At 46.5% G+C, this 26,036-nt stretch overlaps 1 protein-coding gene across 1 annotated transcript in view; it reads left to right on the forward strand.

Moving 5' to 3' along the window:
- LOC128270218 (uncharacterized) overlaps nt 1-26,036 on the forward strand; it is an 84,537-nt gene that overhangs the window by 40,911 nt on the left and 17,590 nt on the right. The window contains exons 4-5 of the mRNA XM_053007620.1: nt 6,016-6,149; nt 14,142-14,153. Coding sequence (XP_052863580.1) covers nt 6,016-6,149; nt 14,142-14,153 — 146 coding nt within the window. The remainder of the gene's footprint in view (nt 1-6,015; nt 6,150-14,141; nt 14,154-26,036) is intronic.

Genomic DNA, 26,036 nt, shown 5'->3' on the forward strand with positions numbered 1-26,036 from the left:
TACACCGGTTAGCATCGCAGCTTACCGCAACAGAGTGTCCGTAGCTCGAAGAACAAACAAGAACAGAAACTGCTCTCAAACCCCAACCATCGGGTGTCACTCGGCAGACCCGTGTATGTACCAATTCCCCAGAAGATAAGCTCCGGCCCACCAGCACCGGGAGCCACAGGAGTCGGGCGTACGAATCAATTTGGCTAGATAAATACTGTGGGGGGCACCGATCGTTCCGCGCCCCGGCCGGCATCCGGCCACTCCGGGTCATACAATATTGAAACACTTGATTGAGTCCTGCTGCAATTGGTGCTCCGTGCAGACCTGCCTGTCTGCTTCTTTTCGATAGTAGCCCCGCAGTAGTGGTTAAGGCTCTCATTGTCCCGCTGGAAAGCCCGTGAGGTGTACGGATCACAATGTCATCGTCACGGTGTGGGGGTCATTGGCTGTGCTACATTCACACTCGGCCTCCCGCCTCACACGCTGTCACACGTTTTCGAACAAAGAGACCGTGGCCCACAGACGTTCAGGACGAAATCAGGCTGAATGGGTCGTTTGATTACGATTCTTTCTCTGCCCCAAGATACCGAAACGACTCGTAACCGATCCTTTTTGTCACTTTGCATACGTCGTATGGGTACGTTAATACGTGTGTCAGAGGCGCATCAGAATGCCAGACTGGCTCCGGGGCATGGGAAACCGAAAAACCACAACCCTTTCCCGGCTCGGCTGACTGATAGCAGCGACGTCACGGCGGTCTCGATGACTTTCCCCGGTAGCCCGGCTCCGTGACGACCGTCTTGCAAAATGCTGTTCAGGCAGATCTGCAGAAACACTGGTTCCGAGGGTTTGGGTTACCGAAATGAAAGGTTCGAAATTTTCATGTCATTATGCGCTGTTTTTTTTTATCACACGACGTGCATCTCTGCTCAGATTTCTTTCGCGCTGTTACTCGACTCGTAAGGGGTTAGTCTGGTGCAAAACTAACCGGTACCGATCGCTTATGTTTGGCCGATCCTGCCAGTTTCTTTTCCCGTCGTTTAAGGATGACAGTTTTATGTATTCGACCACAGACGCATGCATAGTGATAGGGGAATATTCCAGGAAAAAATGGATTGCTCTAGAAAATATGAACACCAAAGCCAAAGTTCATGAACCACATTGACCCGAATTGCTTGTCGCGCGCGCACAGATTGGATATTGTCGACAACGTTCGTCAGAATAATAATTTCCATCTCCCCGAATGCTCGTGTCCCCCCGAAAAAGAGAGCCTCATAAAAAATCAAAAAGCTCTCGTGCCCGCTTGTGTAATCCGCTTTACTCTGCCCGAGATTCCAATATGCCGCTTCATTAGGTATGCCTCCTACTTGTGGTGAAAATAAGTTTACTCTCTCTCTCTCCACCTCTCCACCTCTCCCGTCCCGGCCCACCGCCAGCGTTTGGACGTCCACACGCGTTGCATTTCGGAAGCGGCGTCTGTGGGCGTAGTAAAATACGTGCTACAATCTAGAATGAAGCTATAAATCAATGGAGAATAAGCGTTTCCATTTTCCATTACGCGTTTCCCGGTTTATTATTCAAACAGCGTTTTTTTCGGTTGCTTTCTCATAGCACATTAAAACGACATTCACCGTGTTCATGAAACCGGGCATCTCATTTGGTTGTGGTACGCGATATTTTCTTTTTATTCCCCTGTTGTGGACATTAGAATACAGCGAATGATCACAGCGCACAATTTACCAAGCGCGGCATGATTGATGTTGCGTGCGGCTTTGTGCGATTGATCGAAAACATACTTCTGCCACAGAAATTGGAGACGTTTGGAAGGGGCGACTATTCGACCATGGAACCGGTGGAAATGTGCCAATTCGTTCATTTTTTTCTCGATTTAAATTAAGCTCAAACGCTCGTGAAATTGGACCTCGTGAATTGGTTCATTGATCCAACAAATGTTACGTCACTCCAGAAAAATTATCCTTCTTTGTTTCTCGTCCACACGCCAAACGATATCACATTCGGTTGGTTCCAAAAGCAAAAACACTTACGGTAATTAGCCTAGCTTCATTATTGTACGAGTCCTTTAATATGGACTCCGGGGTCTCCGGAACACCGTTTCATTAGTGGCTGCCCAACGGGAAGTTAGTTTTGGTACGACACGCCGCATCGCATACCTCGAAGAAGTGGGCGAATCGTGGGTTACTTTCTAGCAGCAAAAGCTCGGTGTCCGCTGGAGACGCACGCATGGGTTGTATCTATTTACTTGTTTGGTATCGATGCTATCGTATGGAATTCAATAGGATTCCAGTGTCCAAACAGTGCCCCCGTGCTGCTACTCTGTCGTGTGCCGCCATCGGCGTAGTCACTGTGGCGCCCCTTGCGGCACGATCCCGTGCCTGAAAGATATCCACAGCGTGTCCCGATCGGGGGAGAATAAATATCTTCAAAGAAATAATCGCACACATTTGTTAGCCGGCCGCTGGTGGATGCGGTAAATAACGTCGTAAAGCAGAACCCAGTGGGCCCAGTGCGTCCGGCATAAAACCGTAAGCTACTGGGACTTGCCAGGTTCCCCCGGGCACAGTGTCCCGATGGTGGTATTCGGCTGCCGAGCCGAGGGACCGACAGCTGACAGCCAGGCGCGCGAGTTCATTGGAACGCTGTTGAAAATTCCACGCCCGGTATAATAAAATCGGAAAAATCCACTTTCTTATTTGGGAGCGTGATTTTCCGTTTCTGTGCCCTGGCGCCCCCAACGTCTCGTGTAGTGGATGGGCAGCCGCAAAGGGGAGCCGTTTTATTTACTGTGTCACATTCCGTTTGATTTTGTGGCGGTGAAGTGGGATTGGCCGGCAACACCCTGGCTGGCTGGCTGGCGACCCTTATTATGTGTCAATGGTACTTTTCGATGTCGATAGATGCGCGCCGGCAATACCCGGCTTCCGCTTTGAGGTTTAGATATGCTGCGTTGTCCGTTGGTGGCGGCAGGGCTGCAACAGCACTCGATGGTCACATAATGCGGGATTTATGTTTCCATTTTGTAAACAACGAACGCAAATAAGCGTTGCTTAAGCATGCACAAAATTTAATTTTTTAGTTTATAAAAGTCAACAAATCTCTTACAATAACGAAATTTTTTTATATCATTTTATAATTATACTTTTTTTCGTTGAAAAAATGAGAGTTGAGTGAATTCATCTCAATTGTTAACCATTAGTTATGAAAACCAAGAAACAATCATACGAAAATAAAAATTTCGATTGTAATTTCTTATTTACTAATTGACAGGACAGGACAGCGTCAAAGGCGCTTTTAAACCCATTTTTTTGATTTCCAGTCATTCGAATGATCTACACGGCTTTTACCAACAAAGAAAGGCAATCATATGGAGTGGGTTAGACTTTACAGAATCCAAATTTTCTAAGAACGATGAAAACGATATCAAGAGTTGAAACAATTTGATTTCATGATAAGCAAAAGGCATGAAAAAAAATACTAAAAACCCAATTTGTTTTCAACCCATAAGAAAATTGCCAGCCCTTGAACAAAGCTGAAATCACTGCAACTCATGCGTCGAACTTTCCACAAGGAAATATTTAAATCCACTGTTTGCACACCACAACATTCACAAGCCCGCCTTTGATTGTTGATGGTATTGTTGTGCATGATCGTCTGAAGGAAGTAGTTAAGGCCCGAGTACCGTACGCGGCCAAGATTGATGAGCCATCTATTAGAATTAGATCATGATTTAATGGAATATGAGATATCCATCCATCTTCAGCCAGCGCCAACAACAACAGATCGTTCGGCGGGGTGCCCTCCAATGAAGGGTGTGGTGTGCCTTCGTTGTGGCACTTACCACATTCTTCGGTTCCGCCTATCGTCGCTTTTTGTGTAGCTTTCTTCCGACGAGCCGAGACTTGAGTAGGATTAGCAAGCACCATTTATCTCCGCAACCCATTCCATTGATGCCCGCCCGCGCAAGGCCGACAACGAGAGCAACATGGGATAGGGCCGGGAAGTTTCTTGTACATTCACAGTCAACCTCATTAATGGTTGTGGTATTATGCGGTGCATGCTGCTTCTTCAAACCGATACGTGTGCCGTACCCCGGGTACCGGGCTTTCGATCTAACCAATCTGGAAGATATTAAATAGGCTTATAGATTTTTCTAATTGAAGAAGCCACCACAGATATTGATATTTGTTGAAAATGTTATACGACCCCCAAGGTTTTAATTAACTTTATCCGATAACGGACTGAATGCCGCCGAGAGCCGGATCACACATAATTCATGTAGCCGCAGAGCTGCACATTTACTCGCATGTTGTGGGGTGTGGTGCAAGTACAAACACACATTCAGCCAACCACACACTGTCGTTGATTTATTGATTCCTTCGACTTTTACCAAAAACTCTCCGTTCCGTACCAGGGGCGAGAGTTCACAAAGAAAAACCGCCGGACGATAAATGGGCCTCACCCGACGACCTACCAGTAGCCCGAGCCCCCCCTATCGGTGGCGTTCAAAGTTGAAACCCGCACAACATTATTCACATGATTTCATTTAAAGGTCAATTAGGGGGCCATTATTTAAAAGCATCTTTACTCTGACTCTCTGACCATCGACCGACATTTGTCGGTGTCATCGTCGTCGTCGTGGTCCTCCTCCGGCGAGGTCCGGTGGAGCACCGGCAGGAAATGAGTTTGTCGCTTGGGATGGCCCCATTTCCCTAGTTTTTCCTTTCGATTTTCCATTCCATCATGCGGCGTTTCCTTCCATCGTTCGGTCGGCTGGCGATGTGTAACTACAGATCACAGGACTGCGAAGAGCGAAGCACTTGAGAACTGAGAGCCCCTCTCGCTCTCTCTCTATCTCTGGCTCTCTGTGGTGGGTTGCTGGTGGTCATGCTGGTGCTTGGTGTAAAGGAGCAATTCGGATACCACGATACCAAAGGCCACTCCGCTCGAGAGGCTGTTGAATGGTGAAGTGTGACGTGCAACATTATAGGGTTTAATTTGGCGCTTGAACTTTTGCATGATCCTTTCTGTGGGCGTATTTTTTTTTATTTTCGCTGAACGTGCCCCCGATGCGCGTGGAGAGTATGGGCAACTTGGGCATCGGCAAAAAAAAGGAAGATTGTTCCAAAAATCGATTAATAACGAAAACAAGGGCGAAAATGTCTGTTCCAAGCCGTCGGTGAATTGATGTGTTCATTTGTACTTCGCTGCGTAAACATTTTAAACCCTTTTTTTTCAACAAAGCCAGAACACACTCGCGCTGGCACTTCCGCAGACTTCCTGCGTGGATCGGCAAATCGCATGCGGAGAGAATTTTGCAGCGTAAATTTAAGACGAGAAATTAAATTTTCGCCAACACCACCCACCCGCCGGCATGTTTTCTGGGCGCTCGGCGTAGTGAAAGTCTGCCATGCGGGCAGGATGAGGTAATGTTTGATGCGAGTTTGTTTCGTCATGCACATGGTTTAATGAGAAAACTCACTCAATTATTCATAACTTCGTTGGAGCTCTGGTAGATCTCATCAACGCTCCGCAGTGCTACAATCGATGGGAAACTTCGTTATCTGTTTGCGTGTAGCGTGCGAAATGTTCCCCAATGCCTGCCGCAGTCAAAGACGTTAGCTTTTTTAATGGGTGGTTTTGTTAGCTTTCACTAGAAATCGTTAGCAATGGTATAAAAAAACAGCTCTCCAAAACAGCTTCCTAGTGTGCGACCACTTGAGAAGAAATCCTATGAAAAGTTTCTTTTGCCTGCTGAACGGCGTATGAACCCACTAATTGGTAAGGTGAGACACTAATTATGATATCGCATTTACTTCGATATGCTTGGTAGATTGCTTGTTGTCGTCCCGTGTAAAGGTTTTACGCAGGTTCGGGCCACACTTTTAGCTTGTTAGAACCAACTTCTGGGTGAAGTTTTGAAGTAAAGATTAATGTTGTTAAACATGCGAGAACTTTTATAACGATATCGTTTATCAGAACCGAAAATGTATTGCTCCCTCGTTGCAGAGCTCCCAGACAGTGGCCCCACCCTTTGGACGGAACACACCCGCTACGAGCCCGGCGACGTCTTGCGCGCCAACTGCAGCTCGCAGCCCTCCAGACCGAAAGCAGAGTTGACGCTAACGCTCAACAACATGGTGGTGAGTATGAGACCATTTATTCAAATATCTACCACGAACGGTGGCGGGCGTGACAAATCAGAAACAAGCGCGAAGCAGCGCACTCTCCTTGGGAACCGTCTCGGTTATTCACAAAATGAAACTATCATATTATGATTATTCTACCACGCTTTCACCAAAAAAGACTAGAAGCCAACCGCGCTGACGTTTGTTGCTTATTCAGTGGACAAAGCGAATGCAAAGTATTCAATTACGCGAGTGTCACGACGTGGCATAGAGTCAAACGCCACCGGGTGACGAGAAATATGACGCACCCAATGGCCGCACGTTGGCCGCCCCCCTTTCAGGCAAAAGATATTGAAATGCAGCCGGAACAACGAGCTCTGGAAGATTGAATAGTAAATTTTAGTTTAATTAAATCACGCTGCGCTGCGCTGATGAGTGGTGAGGTGACGGTCTGTGACTGTGAATATGCAATTTGGTGACCAAAAAGGAAACATTTGGTCCGTGTCTAACCGTTTGCCCAGCTGGTTGCGTGCGATATTTGGCCTTATTTGGATAAGTTTTATGTTTTACGGCCCAGAACTCTAAACAAATATCTTGTTTTCGATGTATGTACATAACGTTGCGCAACCTATTCTGTAGCCGTGATTTCATTGAGAAACATTATTTTAAACGGCGTAGTCATTTGTCAGCATCAACGGCACCGAGCACCACTTGGCGCTGATTGCATTCATTGGCTGAGAAATACGGAAAACTTTCGAACGAGTTGACCTCAAACTGCTAAAACTTTTAACAATACCCCAAGATGTCATTCCGGCTCGTGGGCATTACGCTACTGTAAAAGAAGGGTACTTTCCAGCCCTCGTTGCATCGCCCCTCTCGCCGCTCCCGCTGTGTTCGGCTGGGGGACAAAAGTTTACAGTTATTCGAACCTTTAAGACACATAAGTTGTCTGTTGGCGGCAGCTGTCTCTGCTGCGCAGAGAAGCGAACCCAGGGCTCCGGCTCCGGCTGATAGAAGAAGCTTGGGCAAACACCGCAGTCTACACAACAATTAAATGAAGTGCACCATGCAAATTATGTCGTTCGCCCGAATCACTTCTTCACTCTTCTTCCACGGAAATGTGTGCTAATTTGAACCCGTATAACCCGAGCCAAAGGCATTCCACAGTACCAGACGCATTTCGTAAGATTTCATCACAGCCTTTCACATCAACCACGGGACGGCTGTGTGGATGCGGGTGTTTGCGGGAATAATTTCTCGGGCAAGTCAGACCGTGGCAGGGGTGTGTGCCGGAGTGCAGCAGAATCACAGCTACAACCGCAAAGAAGCTTAAAACTTTGTCTTGCTGTTGTTTAAATCCCCCGGCGTTGCTGGACAAATCGTCCCTGTAGAATAGGTGTGGCCCGAACGACAACCATTCGCGTTACCAAAGGTGGCGGTTGGCTTAGCTTTGTCAAACTCCCTGTCCCAGTTGTGCCTATTGGTTTCCTGAAGGGGTACGTACCGCTGGCCAGAGGCATCGCACGGTCAGGAAGTGATTCGTCTTGCAAGTGTTGCACAACTCATTACCCGGAAAAGAATGGTGGTTACTATTTATCGTTGAATTATCCTAAAAGCGCGCATTTTTCACACGCATGGAGCTTTCCGTACCAAGCGCTTGCCTTTTTCAACTCACTAGGAACTACTTACTCGATTAGGAACTACTTACTATGTTGCCCAATATTTGCTGTATGCGAGTTGCAAGGACTTAATTATTTTGTTCCATAATTTTAGACTTCTTTTGTGTCCATTAATTGAAAACGACCAAGCGCCTCCATTCTTCGACAGCACGTGGTTACGTAGGTATACGAGAAAAAACCGACGGTACAGTTCCTCATGTGCATTATGTTGAACTTATTCCACTAAGTTACAAGCTTCGTTTAGTTTCCCGAAATTGTGCCACTTTTCCTTACAATGGCGCCATTCCCGTGCGTCGAAGGTGTGATTTTCATTAAGTTTCCACAAGTCGGTCCCTTGAAGCACATCGCCGTGGAACACGCAATCCAATTAACTGGCAAACCCGCTATGCGTTTCCATGCGACCGTCGGCAAGTAGAGATGTCCTTACGCTGCGCCGTACTGTGCTCGGCGCACCGGCAGACAGCGAGATTTGAGCTTTGCTTTCGATGGTGTATCGTGCAGTCTCGGTTTGAACGGTTTGGGGTTAGTGTTAGAATATCATTGCTCCCGTGGTGGTTTTTGGCGCAGATTAGGGCTAATAGTCCCTGTGCGAGATCCCTGACGGCGGCGTGGTATCGTTTGCCTTTTGTCCCCGGAATGCTCCGAGCAGAGCGGTGTTGTCGCAATGGGCGACATTGTTGCTCTGGTGCCGGCCACCACCACCACCACCCCGATGGCAGTGCATCAGTGCACGTTGACACGCAGCGGGGACGGGCAAGCATAAGGTGTGAGGCTCTACTTCCGCCAAATACTACACCGGGACGGGGTGACGCTAAGCCGCGATTTGTTTTTCTTTTTCGTCGAGCGCGCGCGGCCACAGTGAAATTGTTGTTTGGATTCTCTACGGCTCGACCCAAGACTGCTGACGCTTCCCGGGGAAAACGGCAGGATGTTTCGGAATTTAATTAGCCAACTCTCGAGTCACAATGGTACCGACGATGCTGTCGTCCCATATTGTAGTGCGGACACTGAACGGCCAGCCAGTATTTGAGCAGCCATTTGCCAATGCTGCTGTTGTGGGTCGCGTTGCGAAGCAGAGAATGTATTTCAGATTCGCTCTACCGTGTGTAGCAGTAAATTAAAAGTCATTAACACACACAGAGGGCAGGGACGAATCCTTGCTGACCTCAGCGCATTAAGAGAACAGTACGTGATCGTAGCTGGCAGCAGCAGAAACTATCGATTTCCAGCATCGAAGGAGCTTTTGGGCAAATTCACATTCTTCTGGCAAATCAGTTGTGATGCGAAATCAGTTTGTTTAAGTTAAGTAGGTTGGGACTGTGAAGGTGAGTGCACTGCTTTCACGAGAATGCAGAGTACAAAACAAAGCTTTTAGATTATTACATTAAATAATGAACAACAAAACTGTTGAACGAGTTGAACAATTTTGATGCCCAAAATAATGAATAATTTCTTCTGAATATTTTCTTTCGCTCATCACGAAGGTACTTTTACAAATTATTAAAACTGCTGTGAACCTGCTCACGTGTTTAAAAAAGAGAAACGTTCCACAAATGTTAATTGCATTGGAGAAGGATCTTTTATTGAAATGCATCACATGTAGATTTGCATACCTGTTCGGAGATCTGGTTTCTGTTAACGTCCTCGAGCTCTATGGCAAGGTGTTCTGCTCGCGATTGGCGTTTTCAACGGCAATCAAATTGCTTCAATATGTTTCAATTAAACTCAAACTTATTCTCTCCACTCTCCACTCGGGACGCCCTCAGCCGCCGCGTGTTGCCGAGCACCGGGCCACTTCAGTCAACCTGCGAGCGACCGATGGCAGCGGCGATATTATTGCTTTTCGTAAAACGTGAAAAACGTGCACCCGCAAACTCGAAACCAAAACCGATCGTCGGTGTCGAGATTTGGCCCAACTTCTGCGTGGAACTGGTTCGGTGGTTAAGCCCCAAGAGAGAAGGCGCGCAGCGAATGGTCGCCGCCGTCGTCGTCGGGACACCCCCGTAAAGCACCGCTCGTTAACTGATAAATCATCAATGGAAGGCGAGCAAAAAAACGGGTTCTTCAACGTGTAGCACTATGTTTCAGCCACCAGGGACTGAGGGACTGCGTGGCTGGAGCGGAAAGTTTCCAAACACTTGCAACACCAAACACCACCCGTGGCCCGTGCTCCTTTGGCGTATTTGCGGTGGTTTGAATTGCTCGACCCGAAATCTTCCCGCTACGAGCCACACTCCGGAGCTCACGCGGCCCGAGCCGAGCGCACGTCGAACCGCCAAATGTTTCCTGCTGCAGCTGCATCGACCGGGGGCATGCACACACCTTGCTGGCACCGTTTCCGGTCTGGACTACTTCCGTCCACCGACCCGGGGGACACGCGGGAGTAGAAGTAGTTTTTGGGGGCAAAAAAGTCCACCGGTCGGCCGGCTTCAGGTTCGGTTCGTTTCGAATCGCGCTCCGATTTCGAGTTGTTTGGACAAAATTCAATAAAACCCCGAGGGAATATTAATGGGCCAGACTACGATCCCTCGCCGGTGCCGGCGGTGGGTTCGCCGTTCCGGTTGGTGTCTGTGTGTGTGTGTGCGGGTATGTGTCTACTCTTAACTCACCACGGTCCGGGGTTCGGTCGGAATTTTTTGTTCGTCCGCCGGTAAGAGATGACAAACGTGATTAGGAACGCGGCAGCTGTGTATGGTGATGATGGAAGCGAAAGGAATTTCCGATTTAAAGCGAGTTTTTCCAGGTTTTGCGGTCTCGCCGGAGCATGATGATCCCGTGGACGCGCGCGCCATCGTGCTAGTGGAAGCCTTAGGCGTTCCCGTGGGTGCGCCGCACGTACACGTGGACCCATACACCAGCCCCACGCGCTTGGTGGCGAGGTCAAAATTGAAAATTAACGACCGGAAGTAATTTGAAAAGTTCAATATTGGTATTACGGTCCAGGGCCGGTCATCTGGTGAGGCGGGGACCGGCCATGGGAGCCGACGGCGCACATAGCACATAGTCGTGGAAAAGTTGGTAGTTGGTCTAGGAGCGCTTGTGGGGTGCGATTAGATTGGAGTGGGATTTTTATCGGAAGACCGGGCGCGCGGACTCTACTGGTCACTATATTTACGAAGGCTGCCATACTTGGCCTTGGCCGACCATGATTTGGACCTAAATCGGGACACAAAGAAAAACTAAATCTAATAGTAAACGCACGATAAAAATAGAATCGACATCTATCCGGTGACAATCATCAACTTTGCATGAATTGGCATGAAACGGTTTGCCAAGAAACTAATTATGGTACCTAGTGCTATTGTACGTTGAAGCGTATTACTCGCCGCACACACCACCCAAAATGTCAAAATCAGGTTCAAACAAGCTGACTATCAATTTGATAGCTTTTACGCTCCTATGCGATCCCTCTCATTATCGCACTAGTGCGGGTCCCATAATGTCCATCGCAACATTTTCAGGACGCAAACTTTCACAAGACCGCAACGGCGCACTCGGTTTGCATGGGTTCTGAGTTTAACCGATATTTGCTTACCACGGGAACGATAGCAAACAAAATTACTGCAATTCGAGTCGACCTGAAACACAGTAGCTTAGGTTTAGGCTGGCTGATTTGTTCGTTAACGTTCGCCGCCGGACGAGAAACTTTGTACCTTCAAAATTTCACGAAGCATTCCGGCTTGAATAAATGTGTTATGCAAGTAACTCTCGCCTCGGGCGTCGGGGAAAGCCAGCCCTCGGCCCTCCCGCCAGCCCTCGGCCCTCCCGCCAGCCTTGTGGATGTGTATTTTGTGTAAATCGAAGCTCGAGAAGACAAAAACCCTTCCATCTGTACGCGTGCCTGTCCACCACCGTACCCTAACGAGGGCTGTAAGTTATTCTACCAAAATAATTTGATTAGCCGAGCATCGTCGAAACTCTGGCCCGGGCGACCGGATTTCCCTTGTTTAAGTGCAGCTTTCGGACGAGAATGTTGATCAAAAATCAACACCGAAAAATAGATTTAATTAACCGGCAACGCCCCTAACGCTGCCGCCGCCTATAATAGTTGGCGTTGCTTTCCCTTTCCGTATCTACCTAATATCTAGTTCTGGTCAGACCAACTACCACAACCCGGGCCCGTTTTCCGTGGACTGATCTTTCGTCCGTTGATTGCCAGCTCTCGAAGCTCTCGGCCGTAGTAGTGGCAAATGGTTTGTGGCGCCAAATGGAAATGTCTCGTACCCTGGGCGGGAGAAGTGGCTTCGAAAGACAAACTTTGGCCGTTTTGTGTCGCCGAAATTCGTGTGGCGATACGAGAAGGGCCGGAAATTTGTAGAGAAGCCTAGAATCGTTCTACCATCTATATTTTACAACGGGCGAATCAAAATGTAAATCGCTTCGGTGAGATTGGATCCGAATGGTTTTGTCGGAGTTTGTTTCATCGTTTCCGTGTAAAACTTGTTGCTGACCGCTACCCTATTGGGCAGCTGTGGCCACCTTTGAAAGTTCGCCGAACGCACGGCCGCCCATGACTAAAATTAATATTAAGGTGTTTAGCAAAATTCTTCGTAATTGGCCAAATCGACGAATGATTTCATATTATGCTGCATATATTTTGTAATAACGGTTTAGCAAACTCTAGCTATGCTGACGACATAAATTATGTGAAATACTACTAGTCTCGAATATTTCAGAACTCTTTGATCAGCCAGTTGAGAGTTGTTACATCAGGTTACGTCAGGCATGAGGGATGTTGCATCTTACGATATATCTAAATTTTAGAGTAACTCTGATGTCTCCGAGTTATCAACTAATAGAGTCATTCATACATTCATGGCGTAGCATAGGTAGTTAAATAACGTGACACATGAAAAGCTAGACCCATTCGCAAATGTTGCCAGCAAACGCTGCAAGTTTCGTAATGCATTCAAACCAGCACACACTTCATTAAGATGGATTGAATGTGCAAAATGCTGAACTTCCAACCGCTTGATCATGCAGCATGTGTAAGAACGTTCCATTTCCGCCTGTCGCATAAAGTGCAAAGTTTAATTTCTCTCGTACTTTGCTCCTTTGGACCGCACCTCATATTTTTCGTCAAACAAACATCAAAGACATTGCGGGCCGGATGACGCTTCGGAGAGCGTCAATTTTTTTCTCATCTTGATTTCGAGTACTTTTTGTCTAGATTCTTCTGCTGAATATCTGGAGCGCCGAACTTCTCGGACCGGAATCACCGCACCGCAGGGTGCGAAGTGCTACGGTTTAAGGATTCACTTCGCTGACCATCATTATGTGCGGCTCGTCTCGAGAAGACGGCAGCTTGGGTAGAAAGTAATCAATATTTTAATTGGATGAAGATTTCTGAATATTAAACCCGTGAATTCCGATTCGTGTCGAAAGTTTCGTCAGAGCTACAGCGCGGACCACCCACCCACCCACCGTAAGTTTGTCGGTAAGGGTGGCCTATTTGGAGAAGCAAAAAAAACCGGAATGGTCTTCCGCCCCGTGGAGCAAGAGAGCAAGTAATTTCAAACTTTAATTTCTCGGTGCTCCTGCTGACCATTCGTACAATTACCGAGCCAAGATCATGGTGGCGCGCTCTGTTGGTGAGCGTTTTGAAGTTCGCAGGAAATGTTCGATACTGAAAATGTAAAAGAAATTAATCGCACAGAGCGTGCTTGATCCTTCTTTTTCGTTCTTCAACTGTCCCCTTAACTTGACCATCTTTTTGATTAAAGAAAGGTACCGCCGTGTGATTATCAAAGTGGTTATCAACCGAAATGGGTTCGGTTTTGGGAACTCGCAAAGGTAGAATAGCCAATAGAACGGCCAGTGTTCAATAAATATAATTAAGGCAGTGTGCTTTTCTTTGTCGACCCTTATCGCCACGGCGACAGTAACGTTGACAGACCTCGGACAAAGTTTTCCGATATCGACAAAGTTCAATCAGAATGATCAATTTCGCAATTCTTTTCGGTCGTCCATAATTGATTCGATACTGAAAATGGCAGGTTCGGTAATCTTTCTGAACTTCTCTTTTTTAGACAACTCCGGCGCACCCAGCATACGCCAGCTCAGGGCTACAGAATTTCTGCCAAAGGGCGGGTTGTGGTGCCTTATCTGCGATGGGCGAGATATACCCCAGTATTTAAGAGGGTGGCTTAGGAGTGTTAAATGAAGACAACTCTTTTCATCACGTAGACAGTTTTCCCGAAAACTTGATAGCACACTTTCCTTTACCGCCTCCATTTCCGGTTGCCGTTTCGTGCCCTTGTGACCGTTAACGGGTCTCTTTGCAAGTGTCACCGTTTCGCTCATTCTCCGTTTATCTACATCGTTTCAGCATGAGTCACTGGTACGTACATACGTGTGTTGGTTACTTCCTTCGGCCGGAACTGTGGCAACACCTGGCGGACCGGCAAGAAGGGTCGACAGAAAATGTGAGAGAATTGTGATCAAATAGGCACTTGTCGTTCGCACCTTCAGCACAATTTTTTTGCACTTGTTTCTTTATTGTTCTTTGCTTCGGAGCCATTCAATTGTAGCACGGCAGGAACTGCTTTTCCGCACTAATGGCACCCGGGAAGGCGGGCAGGACAACCCAACCCGCCCGAAACTCGGCCGTACGAGTGCAACGATGTCCGTTTGGTTCTGGTGATTTTTTCTCTCTTCCTAAGACCTAGAAAAAACACTTAACAGTGAAATTAAAAGTTTATGGGAAAAATTTTAAATTGCTTCTTGGGTCAAGTTTCCGGCTGCTGCAGGGCAGAGTGTAGTCCTGCTGCTGCTGCCAACCCGGAGTTCAACGCAGACTGCGGAAAGGCACAAAATTTCATAGACAAGAAGCAAGAGCCAACACCAATCGCCTTACGCTGCTGACCATTGCTCCGCTTCCAGGTCGATGATAAGGTGGAAAAGTTGAAACTTTTACGACGGTGCTTATTATTGGTGTGTGTGTGTGTGCGTTCTGGACGAGTGAGCCAAGGTCCGGTGGGAAACTTACCGACTTTCACAAGAACCCTAGAAATGTGTGTGTTGACCACCCGTCGGAAAACTCATCAGGACGCCGATCCGATAAAAGTGCATCGCACCGGTGTGGCTGATGTGACCATGGGCGTGTGTGATCTATCTGTGTTTGTGTGTGTGTGTGTCTTATGTGTCTGGTTCCAAATATTGGACATCTAGAAGTTGCCGAGAAATTTATGTCTACTTTGAGATACTTTTCAGTTCGCTACAAATTACTTCCACATTTATGGCTGTAAATCATCGGCCAGCATGAAAGTATTGCAACGAACTTACTCAAGACTTTCCGGATTTCGATATGGACACAGTAAGTTTTCTGTGATATTCCACGTATAGAAATACGTCAGAAAAATGGTACCCTTTAGTCTGGTGATCGTATCAAACTAAAGTTTGTGGTGTTCTTTGCCGTTTGTAAAAAAACGTTGCATTCGAGTAGGAAAGCGTACGGCTGAGAAAAACTACAAACCTTAACGGGAAGTTTAAATTCTCCAAAAAACACAACACGAAAAGTAAACAGAGATCTGTTTTCCGATTTAGTCAGAAAAGGTTCTGTTAAATACGCTATTTCTAGAAGAAATATTCGACAGAAGCTGTCTTCAGATAGCTTGGTATTTAGAGTTTCTAAATTAAAATTTGCTGCTCTGCTATGCTGAGCATGAATGCATGACGTATGGTTGTGATGGCTAAAATCAAATTGATTATTAGTTTTCTTTCCCTGGTGTTGAGAAGCCGCCCAGCGCTTTTAAGAGTTCGCCGTTGACATGTAGGGCACTGGTACATCATTATTTATTCTGGATAGCTTGGAAATACAGGACTAGATAGGGTGTGGTCGATTGTGGTACCAAAACGGCCCTTCAGCTTGTTTGTTGATTCGTCTGTGAGTGCAATAAAGAATATCTCAAACTTCTGACTCTTTTCCAAATCAGAGGCCGATGGAGTTTGCACATAAATTGAATCATTGGCCATGCTATCAGAATGGATCATCGGCTTTCAGCAGATGGGAGCATGGCAAGATTTTTGATAATATTTCCATTGAGGCTCAGATGCCACTCAATGGTCGGCGCATGTAAACAGTGCTTCTGTTTGTGCTGCACTCACAGAGCAGCGTCCACTCAAACAAGCAATAGTCACAAGTAACCAGTGATTTCATGCGTTTCATTCACTACCAGATATTAGTTTTCAAAATGGCGTTCAACCGCCGACCACATAAAAATAAGGGTTACTTGCGATGCGTAGCAATTTGATACGAGAAGGGTATATTTAAAGTAAACGTTGTCGACAACGAATAGATATAGTTTACGTGACATTTAGCTTCAAAACACTCCTACACACGCACACGCAAAATGCTTAATTACGCCACATTTGAGACATTGTTTACTTTTCTACTATTTCTCAAACACCGCAATGCCACAATTTACCTTAAACCATTTTTCATGTTTAGAAGCAATGGTGCATGAAATCAAACATAATGCTATTCCCGATAAAAGCCGATTCGTTCCCAAAAAACCGATTTGCTTTTATCGATCGATCACCAATGAGTGACATTGTTGTTGTATTATTTCGTTCGAATTAACTCTCGTCGGCTTGTTGTTCGCCCGGCGGCGGTTTTCTGGAACGTTTTCATTTCACTCGCCCTACGGTGGCCCTGTTATCGCCTTTTCCCGACTCCCAGCGGATTCAATCGCATAATCAGAATAACTTTCGCCGAGATTTTCATCACCTTGTGCGCGGCTACGCATTATCTTTCGGTCCGCTGGGAAATGGATGGTGTTGAAATTAATTAATCCATTAAACAATCTCTGATGGGCAAAACGGGAATCGGCTACCATTACTAGCACCGGGCTAACTTTCAACACTCAATTAGTGCGACTGTTGCGGGAACACCGGGCCGGGAAAATGGGAATTGCGCTGGCCGGATTGCTAATGCCTCTTTACCGTGGAATTGAGTGGCAAAGCTCCTGCCCGTGCCGTGCAATCGTGTTAGGCATTGCTGGGCAAAATTATCTCTTTTGGAACGCATTCTCGAATCAACATCAGGCAAGCGCAGCAAATCAGCAGCAAAATCGATAACATAAACAGCCCTTTTTCGTCCTGGATACGAAGTGGCAAATTTGCAAGGCTGATTAAAGCGTACACTTTTGGCCGTACCGAGTACCGGTGATGGGTTTGAGCAGCTCGAAGGCTGCTCAAACTTCAAGACCACCGGTGTGGGGACCCCACAGGGTGGCCGGCCGGACGATTAGTCGTTTCGTTTATCAAGCGAGCGCCGCGGAGGTTTATCGTTTCGGTTGGCCGGATTCTGTTGAAGGTTTAATTAAATTATCCCTGAAACAACGGGCCACGGGTAAACAATGTGCCTCGCGAATATACCACCAAAGCAACCCTCTCACTCCCTGGACAGGCGCTCTGTTGGTGGGCTTCACCTGGGCGCCGGCGTTGCGGACCGCGAGATTGACTTCTGTGTTTACCTGGTGTCCTGGATCACCATTTCCATTAACGTCAAGATCTCTAAGAGTTACTTTACAGCCACGTCGAACTAATTGACGGGCCGGGAAATCAAATGGAACGATTAACCGGAACAACCGACAAATTGAAGAGGCTGCCGGGAAGAATTTGAATTTCTCGTTCAAGCCATTTACAATAGCCCTTTGAAACACGAGATTCTCATTAGCGGCCCCAAGATGGGTGTAATTTGCCTTTTGAAGGACATTTGTGTACGCTTTTAATTTATTCTACAATTTACTTAGTCACTGAGTCTTCTCTTAATTCAACATTCAGAAAGCGAAGAGTATTCATTTAACTAAAACTTAAACCATATATTGGATTCTTTCGCTCGGGAGATAATTCAATATTAAGAACACGTCTTGCATAACACGTTATAACTTTGAGTCTTTATTCACGGAGTTATTTACAGAGGTTAAAAGTTTCGTGTCTTCCCGCTATCGCGTGCGAATCCAAAAAACCCGCTCGTTGCTGCCACTTAGGCGCTTGTCCCGAGACAATTTCTCGCGCGCAGGCCGATCGGGCAAGGACATTCACCCGGTCGGCCTGGTGGTATTAGTAGCGGCGTTCGAAGCGAGATCGCTCTCCCGTGGCCAGTAGCGCAGTCGTTGCGACAGTTAAGCGGGCAGATCGATATTCTCGCCGCTTAACTGACACCATATTTTATTTTATGTTGTTACAGAATTAAAGCAGTTCACTTTATTCAGTTCAGCCGTAGGTTATTTGAGAGTAGTAACAACATCAACTGGGGACTTCCGGTGGTCGTCGTTTCCTGTTTTACTACCCACAATGTGATGTCGCAAGGAATAATTATCCTAAAACTTGCCCATTCCTTCTCGATTTATCATGATCTTAACTGTGTAAACCGTCGCCGCGCCGTTATCTCAACGACACGAGATTTCTGTCTTGAAAAGGATATTCATCTTCGGGGCTTAACGGGGCTGGCGGCGCTTTGGTTCGGGAACGGTGCGAAACAGCACAGTTGGAGCCCATTTAGCCCGCTCTGATGGATCATTAAAAATGAGAACGGCTCAAAATGAGTGCACATTGCGCGCGATGTGCGCTTAAAAGGCCGCCCAGACAGCGAGCGCCTAATGAACAGCCGGCCAACGGCGGTCGCGTTGATGTAAGGCATATTTCTAGAGTAAAGCATTAAAACGGAGCAAATATGTGCGCCGCGACCAGTATTATCAAAAATGAAAAGCGAAATGATCCACCATTCGCCGCAAGAAGGCCGGCCATCTCTCCGGTGCCGTTTGGCCGCGACAGCAGGAACTGATCGCTTCCGGGCAGCCCTGTGCTTCGGCGGCGCCAACTCGAACATTTACTCAGCCATTTTAATTACACTAATTAAATATTATTTATGCGAAAGACTGCTCGGGTGGGCCGGCTGACGATGCCCACCGTTGGATGCCGCCAGATTCATCTTCATCATCGCCGTTTGTTTGTGAAGATTGAGAACATTGCGCACCACCGGCCGTCGACAGGCCGGTTGTGGAAACCAACCACCATGTTCGGGAAAGCGCCGCTTCCCACTGCTTATTTTCCGGTTCCGATCTCATTTGATGGCACGCTTTTCTTTTCCTGGACTTTGTCAGAATTTGTCTGGCCGCAGCAGCAAGCAAGCCTATTGACGTTCGCAAAAGGTGGTATGCTGTTTACTTTGCCCGCAAATAGGATAAAACTGGCTGAAAAATGTGAAGTCATTACGCTGATAACGGTGTGTTGTGTTGTTGTTTTTCCGGAAGCCCAGAAGCCCTTCGCCGGATCTGCAGGCGGCAAAGCCTCGTCGGTGTCGAGTGGCGTCTGCTGGTGGGGCAGGCACAACGTAAGCAAACGAGCGCGGGAAACACTTTACGAGTCACTTGTTACGCTTAAGCGACGCATTAACGTGGCGCGAAGCATAACGCTGATGCCGCGGAGCACGCAGCATCGCGGAGGAGTGAAAAATGGAACCATATTTTGACACTAAAAAAAGTGGAACACTTCGCACACCGAACGTGATATCCGCCCATCGCCGCTGCGTGCTTGGTGCGGGGCACGATGCTTCTTAAACGACAATTTTATGAGTACTTTTAAAATTTTACGATTCTTTTGTGGTCGGCAAGGCGTGCCTGTAGTGTTTCGTTTGTTTTCTTTTTTCGATAAAAGGATTGGTAAGCAAACTGCTGGTTGGTGAGCGCAAGCCGTGGAGAGCCCATCCGGGAGCCCCTTTTATGCTTTCCATTGATTTTACAGCCCGAAAGTAGGAATCACGATGTCAAGTAGCTAACAGATTCTAGCGTTCCATTCTTTTTTTTCGATCAAAAGAAGCGGTTATGAAATTGTGCCATCAAAATAATCGTTTGAACCTGCTTTTTGTGGTCTGTTTAAACAACCATACAGCTTTTTTGGGCCAAGAGGAATTTCAATAGTACCCAAGAAGGAATAAATTGCACCGATCAGAATTTTATGTGTCGAACTTTGAGACATCAACCCCAAGAACAAATCATGCATTTGGTTAAAGTAACGTAAAAAAGATAATTGCAATCCAAACCCATGAAGTTACAATATCTCAAACCGAATATATAGTAAACCAATCCATCTGATTCTCTCTCTGATTCTTCTCTTCTTCATCTGATCTAAGCCATAATAATTGTTGATGTTTGGTTTGTTATCCTAAATGTTATCGTGCCGCGTCACCTGACTCGGACTGAGCCTTTAAAATTGCACACAACGTTCTCGAAATGAAAAACCTTTACTCATCGACGTTCGTCTTAACAATTCGCCTTAAGTTCATTTGCCTTTTTTAATTTACAGTAAGGAGTCGTTTTGCGTAGCTCGTGCATACCAAATAACGCAAGTCCAGCGGCTCTTTTACGAACACTTTAGGCATTCTTCACTGTTCTTTATGAATTTTATGAAGACAAGACGATTTCGTCAGACGTCTATGCGATCCGTTTTTTATCCTCACCGTCGAGTGCCAATCCGTTGTTTTTGGTTTCGATGGTGGATCGCGGTCCAGAGAAAGTTTTTGGAATAACTAATATTCATCCTCTCTCTCAACGTTTCATCGTCGCCTCGAATTTCTTGTATATTTTCGGTTTGTTGTTCGAATGCCACCTTCACAACCCTCATTATAATGCATTCATTGTCTTTCGAATTGTAGTTAGTGTCCGACTTCTTTTGCAGAAGAAACGATAGTCGAACGAATCCTATCGATCCTAGGACTGCTCCGCCGAAGGCTGCATGTAATTTAATTTGCATTCAACCATTCATTCCATGTAGCTAATGAACTTGAACCGAAATACACTTTAAACTTCAGCTGAACGCTGAACAATACCAGTTGGTGTGCCGCTAAGCATATCGCAAAGTTGCACATCAATGGAAGTAAAACGAAACTATCTGCCAGTCTCACATGCCGGAATCTTTCCGAAACCCTCGCGACCTATCGACCGCGTTACAGTTACAGAAACTAAGCCCCCCTCCCCAAGAGGGGGTGGCACGTTCCGTCCGCCGACTGGCAAAGCGACGCCAGTTACGCCAGCGCCTCCAATCGATGTCGAACTGTCAAGTGTAGAAGTGTACGCAGGAGTTTGCCGACCCAATTTGGTGCAGTAAAAGTTGGACCATTTTCTGCACATGCATTTATCAAATTTGTGCCCATTCGCCCGGAGATCCGTCAGGCTGGCAGGAGGCAGGCCAGGAGCGGCGTTTTTGTGACGCAGCCAGGAGTTTGAAATTGTGCCCGACCCCGGGGAATATTGGCAGGCGGACTCCTTTCGCCATTTGCAATCTCGAGACAAATGGTCCATTCCGTCACATCCACCTTGCTGAGGAGAGCACAGAGGCGGCAGGCTGGCAGGTGGCCGGAAGGTCGTTAGGAATATTCTACGCGGAAAAATTTAACCTGTGTGTCAGCAGCTGTTCCCCAGTAGTCTCCACTGGGTCCAATGGTGTTTGTGGCAAAGAAGTTCCGTTGGTTCCGCAAAAATATATATATATTCGTGTGCTCGTGAGCCGGCTCTTTGCATCGGGGTAACAAATGGCCCAAGTTTTTGGCCGTGCTGGACGGCGAACCCCACGCACAACCCCAAGAGTAACTGTCGTTCCATTTCCGTTCCGGGCGCGGGTTTGTTCTTGTGTCCTCCGATAGTCGGTCGTCGTCGTCGTCGTCTGACAAGAGGAAAGTCCCTCTGCCGGCTTGGCGAGGAGCTGGGGGTCCCCGACCCGTAAGTTTTGCTTACGCTTTACGTCACGAAAACTTAGCACGCCCGTCTTCGCCGTAAGCCTTGTCGGCGGCGGGAGAGGGCGCGCCCTTTGACGCCACGGCGACCGGAAGTTCATTATTTACCGTGGATTATCTCGGTTAGCCGGTTTTGCGGCGGTCGGTCGGGTTAGTCGTGCGCGTGTTGAGCGATGGGACCACGATTAATCATTAGTTCGAGGTCGGCAACCGTAGGCCGCTCGCGCGCACCCCAACTTCCGGTTGCTTTTCGGACAAAAAATGGAAAACAAACGAAAAACAACCTTCGCCGGGAGAGTCCGCGCGCCCCATCGTCTCGTCTCGTCACCAACCGTGGAGAAAGTGGGCAACTTGTTTGACAGATGTTCGCTCCCATTGCTGCGATAGTTTTTCAAACCCACTCGCTCCCGGATTGTTCGTCTTCGTCCTTCTATTTCTTACTCGTTCTCTTGTTTTACTCGACGTTTTACTCATCTTTGTCTCTCTCTCTCTCTTTCTCGTTCTTACGCATTTCACACGCGAAACCGTTTATCTGCTTCTGTCGCACTGTTTTGCATTTCTTTTCGGAACTTCGCTGATCTCTGTGCCGCCGCGCCGCGCCTTCGTGGTTGTGTTCTTCCGGTCCGCGTTGTTGACGTGTCCTGTTCCTGTTGTTTGCCCAAGCGGCCTCCACCCGATCGTGGCTGCGCTCGGTGGCGGCCCCCCGAAGATGAACGATCGGATGTTGTGTACGTCCGGCTTCCGGATTGGGAGCGGAAAACTTTTCTTCGCCAAACAAAACTTTTCGGTCGTCAACGGGAAATGGGCCGGGCTTCGTCGGCGTTGGCAACAGCACCGGGCCGGAGCCTTCCGTAGCCTTATGGAGTCTCTCGAGTGGTGGCTCTGGCGGCCGGGCGAACGGTGACGAGTGACAAATGTTGGTTATGGGTGAAAAGTTCATTTGCCGGAAGTGTTGTTCGCAAGCGCGTTATGGCGTTAGGCATCTTGGAGAAGACCGATTTGGCACCGGAACCAGAACCAGATCTGCCCCACGAAAGCGATTTTCTTCGGTGGGTGCATTTGAATTTCAATGGCGGTTCTTCTTCCCGGAGAACCGGAAGGAACCTTGTTTTCTGTACAGTGGTAGAGATTCGTTTGGCCGAACAAAAAATTCTGGGAAAAAAAGCAGTATTGTATCCAAACGAACTTGTTTATTCGTGTTATCGCACTGCATTCGTGTTGGTGCATGGGTTACTAATAAACCTGTGTGATATGATTCAAGTATGTTAGTATTTGTGAGCTCTGTGAGGCAAAACGTGAGCAAACGTCAAAATTTTGCAGTTGTAAGCTAGATATTCGTTTGGCCGAAGTGGAAGCAAAATCGAGTTTGTCGTATCGTTTTCGTTCAAAAGTGATTATTTGTTTGGCAGTGTGAAAGTACAACTAAGTAAGATTATTTTAAGCATCAGAGATGAATATTTTGCTAACACCCTTGTTTTGAAAACTATTTTCTAAAGAAATGACCAGAGCTAAGCGACTCACGGAGGAAGAACGCAGATTGATCAGAAATTTCAAAAGCCAAGGCTTCTCCAATAATTCAATTGCCATAAATATAGGTAGATCTGAGAAAGTCATACGAAATTACCTTAAAAAAGGATCAAATTACGGAATAAAAGCTCCCACAAAGGGAAACACTAAAATTTCCCTACGCTTGAAAGGGCAAATAAGGCATGAAGCAGCCACTAACAACTTATCATGTAGGGAAATTAAAGAAAAACTTGATGTCCCAGTAACAATTAGGCATATTGCACAGATCCTTAATGACTCTACGAACATCAGATGGAAAAAACTGAAAGGAAAACCTAAGCTTAATTCGACCCATAAGGAGAACCGCCTAAAATTTGCCAGAAAGTACATGAAATGGGAGAAAGAATGGCAAAATGTGATATTTTCGGACGAAAAAAAGTTTAATCTAGATGGCCCAGACTGCTATAGCTGTTATTGGCATGACATAAACAAAAAAAACATCGTGCGATCCAAGCGAAATTTTGGAGGTGGAAGTTTGATGGTGTGGGCAGCATTCTCATACCATTCGAAGCTTCCTATTTGTTTTATCTCAACCCGAATGAACTCGGAAATGTACCAAGACCTACTGGAAGACGTTTTAATTCCCTACCTTGAAATTGATGGCCATGAGGACTTCATATACCAGCAAGACAATGCATCGATCCACATTTCCAAGCAATCGAAGGCTTGGTTTCAAGATAAAAACATTCCGTTACTCGAATGGCCGGCCTGCAGTCCAGATTGTAATCCCATGGAGAATCTTTGGGCGATATTAGCTAGACGGGTTTATGCAAATGGACGTCAATTTAACGACATTGCTACTTTACGAGCAAGTATTCAAGAGTGTTGGACCAATATTGACATACAAACTCTACAAAAATTGTGTGAGTCAATGCCAAACCGCATTTTTGAAGTAATTAAAAGCAGAGGTAGTCATACCAGTTACTAACTTTTGACTAGCATCGTAAAACTTCTCTGTAAAAACTATTTTTGAAGAGTTCGGCCAAACGAATTTCTAGGCCAAAATTGTCGTTTTCCTTAATATTTACCAAAATTGATTTTTGTTTTTTGATTTCGTTGTGAATTATGATAAAGAGTAATGAAATACAACACTAGATTTTTTAAAAATGACCAAACATCTTTAACTATTGAATAAAATGGAAAAAACTTACTTCGGCCAAACGAATCTCTACCACTGTATAAAGTGGTAAGAAATAGTAAATTTTGAAGGAACCTTGAAAAAGCGGCATTCCATCCATATTTTTTTTATTCAATTTTATTTTCTATCGTATTTTGTTGGTTTGTTATTAAGCGTCCACTAAGTTGAAGTAGCAGTGTTATTAGTTTTTAAACCAATTGCAAGATCTATGTACCTCTTTATGATGCAGAGCTTCAAGATACTGCTGAACAAAGTAATTTGCATAACAGCACCCCTATATCGCGTCCGTTCGTCACTAGGCTTCGGTGTACTTTGACTTTGGCAGGGAGCATAAGGATAGTGGCCAAGCAACTAGGACCGTAGTTTTTCTCATAATCATCGCGGCGAAGAAAGAAATGGAACCTCAGAACGTCAGCCATTTGATTTGATGAATAGCAATCAGTGGTCGCAGCTCAGCGGACCGGGGCGAAGTCGTTCTAAAGTAAAGCTTTCTTCCGTAAGGATTGCAAAGCGCAAGATGATGACGTTGGACAGAGCCCAGGGAATTGGTGCACGCTTCCGGTCGCAACTGAAATAAACCGACGCCTGGGAGGACTTCAGCGATGCCAACAATGCCGAATCGGCCCTAGCCGAACGGAGCACTTCGGGTTCGGGTTTAATGGCGAAGATGAAATTTATGCGTTTCCTGTTTGTTGTGCGCCGTCCCACCTTTCGGGAAGGCGAGAAGTGGCGATCGCTTCCACGATGACAGCGTTCATTGATATTGAAGCTGCCAAAGCCCGGTTTAAGTAGTGGTACTTGTCGCTTCTAATAAATAAATTTTACTGACATTTATGCAAACTGTGGCGGCGGGGCGGACACACATACAGTTGACCGAATGGCTGACAGGAGGTGGCAGACTGTTTGCCAATAGATTCCGTGTTTAATGCTTTTTATTGACCAGTTCTGAGGTGGCACTATACAGAACAGGCTTAGAAACCCATTTTATTTTTAAATTAAACAACCAAAAGTTTTGTTTTATGTATCAATTTATATTTAATTTTTGGGCAAATGCTAATACATTTAAAGTTTTTCAATTTTTTCAATACAAAATTCGTATAATACACACAAACCTTGTACAGGCGTACAGGCGCCAGCAGAAACTCGTTATTCGAAAATTTTTTTATACATTCGTCTGTGAACTTTACAAGCAGCATTTATGTGCTTCCCTGTATTGTAATTGAGCAGAAGATTGAGCGCAAAACGCTTCGATCGTAAGGCTTCGCATCGTGACGCTCGCAGCCAGTCTGGGACTTTATAATGTGCTTAATCCTACATTGCCAGCACACATGAATGGCATTTCTTCGGAGTGAATAGGTTCGCGAATAGCGCTAACCATCTATTCAATAGTTTCCCAGACTCGCTAAGCATTTAACGACTAGTCCGTCCTCTGTATATCCTGTCCCTGCGGTATAAAGGGGTCTCTCGGTGCTTCAAGGTGTGCCAGTGTTTAACTTTCCGCCCTGTATCTATGCGCGCAGCATTCGACGACGACGCCTGTTGGTGTCTGTTAAGCTGCTGCGTGCGCTGCGCTCTCGTAGCTTAAAAGCCCGGCGAAACCTTGCCGAAACTAAAATTTCACTTGCCTGGGCCTGTGAAATGCGTGTGTGGCCCGAATAGTTACTACCGCAACGGTGATTGAAAATCCAGCACACTTTTGTTTCGCTACAACAAGTCCCCTGATAGACCTGATTGAAAACACCGTTTACAGGCCATTGTGTCCTATCGCTCCTTTCTACTTGGTG

Source organism: Anopheles cruzii, chromosome 3 (assembly GCF_943734635.1).
Source record: "Anopheles cruzii chromosome 3, idAnoCruzAS_RS32_06, whole genome shotgun sequence".
NCBI classification, from domain to species: Eukaryota; Metazoa; Arthropoda; class Insecta; order Diptera; family Culicidae; genus Anopheles; species Anopheles cruzii.